The 7,528-nt window shown below is 47.2% G+C and overlaps 1 protein-coding gene across 1 annotated transcript; it reads left to right on the forward strand.

The window, feature by feature from the left end:
- Positions 1-568: 568 nt before the first annotated feature.
- diras1a (DIRAS family, GTP-binding RAS-like 1a) lies at positions 569-1,979 on the forward strand (the record flags this gene model as incomplete). The annotated part of the gene is made up of 3 exons (XM_083647592.1): positions 569-706; positions 1,348-1,518; positions 1,686-1,979. 3 exons carry the CDS (start codon positions 569-571, stop codon positions 1,977-1,979), a joined length of 603 nt encoding a protein of 200 aa, XP_083503718.1.
- Positions 1,980-7,528: the final 5,549 nt, after the last annotated feature.

Consider the following 7,528-nt stretch of genomic DNA (forward strand, 5'->3'; position numbering starts at 1 on the left):
ACACACACACACACACACACACACACACACACAATGTTATGGCACTTGAAAACAGGTTGGCTGGAGGACTGAGGCAGCATGCAGGGCAGAGCAGGACCTTCTGTGTGTGAAGCAGCATGCAGGGCAGAGCAGTGGGGGGAAATTCGAAAATTCGATTCCCCCCGTAATGAAACAAACTGGAGAGAGTTACTTTGTAACATGGAGAGAGCCTTTTAAATCATTCAAAATGATGTCTAAAGACTCTGGATTGTTTCTGCCATGCAGTTTTCCCCCCCAAATATTAATATTAATGAGCCTTAAAGACGTGACAGAAGCCTGTTCAACCTTGGTAAGGCTCAGACTTCACAGAGATGCAGGAAAATGAACGTGTCAAAAATATTTGTATATATAATGACATCACACACAGCTTTGAATGGACCTCAATAGGCCTACACTAAATCCAACTCTGGACAGTGGAGAATATAGACATTTCAACATAATGCTGCTTTCCTTAGTGTCCTATCTTGTCATCTCCCTCTCAGCATACAGGTCAGATATCCAGAGCAGTGGGTGGACTCTAAATCCCAGAATGCCCGAGCAGAGTAACGACTATCGGGTGGTGGTTTTCGGCGCAGGCGGCGTGGGGAAGAGCTCGCTGGTCCTCCGCTTCGTGAAAGGGACCTTCAGAGACGCCTACATCCCCACAGTGGAGGACACCTACAGACAGGTAGCTTCACTGACAAAACTGGACATCCAGCAGGAGAGGAGATCACTATAAGTTCAGGACTCACAAGAGCGCACCAGTATCCCATGTTCTAAAAGCATTCATCCAATCTTTTTGTTGTTGTTGCATGTTTTTTTAGTGGGGGGTTCCTATCTGGAGGAAATCTCAGGGGAGCACAGGGGGAACATGCAAACTCTGCACAGAAAGGCCCTTTTGACGAGCCCACGTGGGCCATAGGCACCGAGGACATGGGAATGGGGACACACCCACAGCGTCCCAGGCAGGAATCGAACCAAGGCGCCACGGCATTTTGCTACCACTGCCCCACCATGCCCACCTTTCTTCCAATCTTTAGAACATGGGGTAGCGGTACACTCTTGTGTCCGGAATGAGTATTACAACTGCAAACACTAAAAATTTAAACTTTTAAAAAAGTGGACACAGTCATCATTAAACACCTCAGAGAAGAGAAAATAAAGAGATTTACGAATAACATGATTTATTGTTGCTATTATTAACAGTTATTGATGTGTGTGTGTGTGTGTGTGTGTGTGTGTGTGTGTGTGTTTTGTGTGTGCATGCGCGCGTGCGCGTGTGTGTGTTGTGTGTGTGTGCGTGCATGTGTGTCTGTGTTGCTACCGCAGGTGATCAGCTGTGATAAGAGCGTGTGCACGCTGCAGATCACAGACACCACGGGCAGCCATCAGTTCCCGGCCATGCAGCGCCTGTCCATCTCCAAAGGCCACGCCTTCATCCTGGTCTACTCCATCACCAGCCGCCAGTCTCTGGAGGAGCTCAAACCCATCTACCAGCAGGTCTGTGTTGATCCATCTACCGGCAGGTCTGTGTTGATTCATTGAGTCAGGAATGTCAAATGCACACATTTGCTGGCCATTAGAAATAATGCAGCTGTGGAGGTTGCACCTGATTGTCTCGGACCTCTATCCATCCTCTAGTCTAACCCCCTCCCCTCTCTCTCCAGGTTCTGGGCATAAAGGGCAGCGTGGAGGCCATTCCCATCATGCTCGTGGGCAACAAGAGTGACGAGACGGCGCAGCGCGAGGTGGACGCCAAGGAGGGCGAGGCCCAGGCCAGCACCTGGAGGTGCGGCTTCACCGAGACCTCGGCCAAGACCAATGCCAACGTGAAGGAGCTGTTTACCGAGCTGCTCGCCAGGGAGACCAAACGCCACATGAGCCTGAACATCGACGGGAAACACTTCACCGCCAAGCAGAAACCAGCCGCCAAGCTGAAGGGCAAGTGCAGTCTCATGTAGGGACAGACTCCGCACATACTCCGCCCCCACAGACTGCCTCCCCACAGACTCCGCCCCCGCAGACTGCCTCTCCAGAAGGTCTCATTCCCAAGGCGTCAAATTCCTTTGCTTTGTCACAGCCCTCAGCATCTGAAACAGACATACAAGCTCTCCTTTAGCGTCTGTATGAGACTGTTGTCCAGTGTGTCCTGCGCCATTGGCACTATAGCCGGCTTTGTCGGTGGCTTTACCAGCCGATTCACGTCACGGGCTGCCGGTGAGAGAGGTATCACTCTTATTGGCTGGTCAGCTGGTAACATTAGTGAAGTAGTGCAGGAGAAGAGAGGGCACGCACAAAACTCTGCTAATTTTCCAACTTCATCTGATCATTCCAATACACAGATATTATCACAATGTGCCTTCGGGAAAGTCCCTTGAGCCTGTCGCTGCATGATATCACCCATTTACCAATTTATTATTATTATTATTTATTATTTATTATTTTTCACCTGCGCCTCTTCCTTTCTTCCACAAGCAAAAGACCAGGCAAGGGCTGACAACGCCAGTGCCATTAGCAACTTTTTCTTATCACACATATTCAGAACGGTTTCGTAACATAGCTACTTCTAATCGAGAATATGATATTCTCGATTAGAAGTAGCTATGTTACGAAACCGTTTAAGTGGTGAGCGAAATAGTAGGCAAACACTGCTTTGTTCCATGATTCAGGTCTCACGCAGGCTCAGAACGTACGTGCTAGTTTACCCTTGGCTGTAGTAACATATTTGTGATGTGTTCAAGTGCAACTTCTTTGCTCAGAAAAAAGTGATGGTGGGGTGACGTAACAGACAGAAATGAATCAAATTGTTGGACATCTGGAGACAAATGCTTTTTGGAGAGAGCAGCTGACTTCATTGAACCTTTTGAACAGACTTTGCAAACTAGAGAGATTCCATCCATTAATCAATAGGTTTAGCAGGTTACTAAATACATGGCTGTGCAAAAGCTACAATTTAAAAGGACTGAACTCCATTGATAATAACTTGAACCGTTGAGACCGTTTCAGAGGAGATGGCCGCTGACACCATCTAAACAAAGCTTATCTCAGTTTTAACAAACATATAAAAACCATTAGCCTACAAGATCATCTTAAAAATATAACCAAAGTGGTCTTATGTCAAAACTTGATTTAGCTACACCAGTTCTTACTGTAGGTCACTGCAGTGTGCCATAGAATGGAGTTTAGCCGGCTTAGCTCCAAAATACATTTCTGGTCGGCCCGTATAGGATATGAGCCACCCAGACCTCTGAAGGCCTTGGGGTCTGTTAGTCGTTCCCAGGGTACAAACTGAATCAGGTGAAGCTGCTTTTAGTCATTATGCTTACCTTGTGTATGACAAGTGCTACATAAATAAAGTTTGCCTTGCTTAAACCACGGCCCCAGACATTTTTGCCCACGAGCTCTGCTAGAGAACTTCTGAGATCCTTGACACACAAATAGACAAACACACACACAAGCGCATGCACGCACATGTGCACCTGTGTTGACACTCCAATAGAGACACTGCGGAGCGCGTCATCATTCAGAAACCACGCCCAAAATGGGGGGAAACAGAAACCCCCCTCCAATCCCGGCGTTCTCCTATGTCGCGTGCATGGTTGCGTGTTGCACAAAAATATCGTATATACGGAAGATGAACACTCCAACTTACTTCCTTGACAGCTAGATCCACATTTTTCTTCTCGCCAATTCTCAATGGCTTCCTTGTTTTGCCCAGGAGTACAAAAAAACTTTTAACTGGCGATTTTTTGCATTTGTTGTCTGCGCAGCCCACCACACAACAGCTTTTAGCTATGTTTAATTTAAGGAAAATGACGCTGGTCTATGGGAGTGAACGGAGCGATTTCCCCCGTGATGGGCGTGGCCTATTTCATGCAGTGTCTCTATGGGCCAGAATTCGTACTTTGAGTTTGTAAGTGGTGCCTTCAGGGTCTTACATAAACGTAGGAAATTTGCTCTCGTAAAATGACGTTGGCAGGTGGTGCATTCAAGGTCGCCCACAAACGTAGGACATTTTTGTAAACGTATTCCCAGATGCATGAGATATTTCTACAGATACAAAAATGTGTTGCAGATGCACAAATTCTATCTGTGTGCACAAAACTTTTTCTCAGATGGACAAGATATGTCTACAGGTACACATTTTATTTACAGATGTGCAAATTCTCATGTACAAAGCTTACAAACACACAAAAACAACGTTTCACAAGCTCAAGTCAAAATACATTTGGCCCATATTTGCTCCCATACAGATCAAGCCGGCCCTAGTAGTAGATTACAGGCTTCCAAGTTGAAATGTTTGCACACTTGTGATCGGCGATATTCGATTCCACAGAGATATTGCGATATTCGTGAAACATCATGTCATCATCATCATCATCAACATATGTTGCAATGCACTGTGGGAAGTCTGCTTTTATTTGTTTGAGTTCCCGGTGGACTGTCCTGAGTGTGCGTGTGTGTGTGTGTGTGTGTGTGTGTGTGTGTGTGTGTGTGTGTGTGTGATATTGATCTGTCAAATAAACACACACACACACACACACACACACAACACACAACACACAACACACACACACACACACACGCACACACACACACACACACACACACACACACACACACACACACACACATGGGTAACGGGAACTCTCTCTCCTCTCATCTCTCCTCACCCTCCTCAGCAGCTCATTGGCTGACGCACCGCAACGCTGCTCACACCGATTGGCCGAGCCTGGCTCAGTGGCAGCCAAATCAGCACACTCCGTGGCACTGTGCTAATGTAGAGATCATGTGACTGCCGGGAAGAGCATCACTCCATCACTCCACTTCCCGCTCCGCTCTACTTCCAGTCAGGGTCCTGCTTCCCGGAAAAGAGAGAGAGAGAGAGAGAGAGAGAGAGAGAGAGAGAGAGAGAGAGAGAGAGAGAGAGAGTGTGTGTGTGTGTGTGTGTGTGTGTGTGTGTGTGTGTGTGTGTGTGTGTGTGTGTGTGTGTGTGTGTGTGTGTGTGTTGTTCTCCAAACCCAGGGAAGTCCTGGAAACAGAGAGTTTATCATAACTCAAAGAACATAAATGAGTAACTTTGTCCCTGTGGGTCTCCAGATGCTGAGCTCTGTGTGATCTGTTCAGGATGAGTCACTGACCAGTCTCCTCTGTCCAGTCAGAGCTGCCCATCTGTTCCACAGAGTTAAGCCCATGCATGGCACACCAATCAAACATTATCCAACAACTGCCAACTACCATGGGCTAAACACAAACAAGGATTGAACATGTCGAATCTGACCAAACACCTCCAAACAAGGACAGCCAGCCATGCACAAATAAGAAACATCTGTGTTTGCCTGTGTTTGCTGTAGAATGTTTTATTGGGGTGCCATGGGCTAAACACAGACAAACAAGGATTGAACATCTCGAATCTGACCAAGCCATGGCACAACAAACGTTTGTGTTTGTGTTTGTGTTTGTGTTTGTGTTTGTGTTTGTAGTTGTTTGATTGGTGTGCCATGGACTATAGGAGGCAGCAGCTCTCTGCTCCGCTCTCTGGATAGGCGCATCATCTATAGAGGGGTTCTGCCCGGAGTCCCGAATACCTGAGGACCTGAGACCCAGACCCGATCTCAGGTCCATTCAAAGGAAGTGACTTCGGGTCCAGGTCCGACATTTATCGGGTCTCAGTATTCTAATAATAGACAGGTCCATCAGGGTCCAGTTCCATCATTTTGGATGCGTGAAAACCACTACGGTGGACTCCAACCATCCATCCAGTGTCAGTGCAGGTTCTCAGTCCAACCAAACACTATACATTCAGGCGGTGTCTCGTCAATGGGTCAGCATGGGGGAAATCCTCCCATTCTCCCCATTCAGCATAGTGTAGCATTTAGCTGCTAGCCCAGCCCAGGCAGACAGGATTGGGGATTCAACCACCGCAGTGCACATCTGAACAGACGTCTATCCTGTAGTAGAGCCGCAGCACCGTCCTTTGGTGAGTCAGTCCATTGAGATATATGGGGTTTTCTCCCCACCGTCTAGTCTCGCGCACCAGCCGTAGTAACATTGTGTGGGCCTTCCCACACAGACCGACTGTATCTATAGCAGCTGATCTGCCGGACTGGACTCTCCTCCAACCAGAGACTACAGTAGATACATCTCTATTGTCCACTCACCTGGAAATTTGTATTTGACTTCACAGCCATACATCCACTTAAAACCTTCATCTGCCAGGCAATAAAGACAATGAATAAGTGATAATAAAGTGTAATAAATAACTAGTAAAAGGTCGGGTTCAAAGCGCTAAAATATTAACATTAATCCACATCTTAAACAGATATAATAAAGTCAGCAGAGCCACTAACATCCAATAAAAGCTAATTTGGATGAAGAAGATGAGATAAAAGATCTCAAAGATGTTTCTCCTTGCTGTATTGTCTTTTTTTTATTCAGACAGAAGATGTGAACGGTGTTAATGTCGATTTCCTTGATTTTGGTCTGTGTGGTGTACAGCTCCACCTACCACCTCTGGGCTGAGAGGAGCTAATTAATAAAATCACCTACAGAAGAGTTTGGTTGGCGAAACCTGCAGGCAGACTCTCAGATGCGAAGCCACCACCAGCCAACAGGGGGTGGTGTGAGACCACAGACAGGCAGCTGCAAGTCTGTCTGTGTGTCTGTCTGGCCACTGGGGGGCAGTGTGAGACCACAGACAGGCTGCCGGTGTGTGCATCTGCCTGGATCTGGAGGGTGAGACAGGCTGATGTCAGTCCACAGGAATCCAGCCTGAGTCAGGTCTAGACTCTAGACCGTCTAGACCTGATCTAGACTCTGACACACTCACAGGTCAGTTTTAGACTCTAGACCGTCTAGACCTGGTCTAGACTCTGACACACTCACAGGTCAGTTTTAGACTCTACACCATTTAGAAATTTTAGAGCAATGACTGTCAACTCTTTCATTTTTTCATCAATGACCACTACACTACACTATAGACATTAAGGCCATGGTCGGACCCTATAAACCCTATAGGACCCCATTATCTAATGATTATCTTACCATTTACCTCATCATTTCTATGTCCCCTCAAGTAAAGTAGTCATCACCCTACCTAACTTGCACATAGTGTTTTTGTTATTTTACTGAAGGGGACGTGCGCGTGTGCGTGCGTGCGTGCGTGTGTGTGTGTGTGTGTGTGTGTGTGTGTGTGTGTGTGTGCGTGCATGCGTGTGTGTGTGTGTGTATCAGTCAGTGTGTCATCGCAGTTTAGTTGAACCTGTTGAGCAGAACTGAGCCACATCTGAGTCCAGGTCTTCCAGACAAGTTCAACTCTTCCTTCCAGTCACTGAAGACATTCCAGAGACACTTCCTCTGTCCGGATGGCTGCTCCCTCCGGTGGTGACAGCAGGCTAGCTGAGTGCTGAGTGTGTGTGTGTGTGTGTGTGTGTGTGTGTGTGTGTGTGTGTGTGTGTGCATGTGCGCGCGCGTGCGCACGTGCGTGCATGTGTGCGTGTGTGTGTGTTGT

Source organism: Poromitra crassiceps (assembly GCF_964638095.1).
Source record: "Poromitra crassiceps genome assembly, chromosome: 12".
NCBI lineage: Eukaryota > Metazoa > Chordata > Actinopteri > Beryciformes > Melamphaidae > Poromitra > Poromitra crassiceps.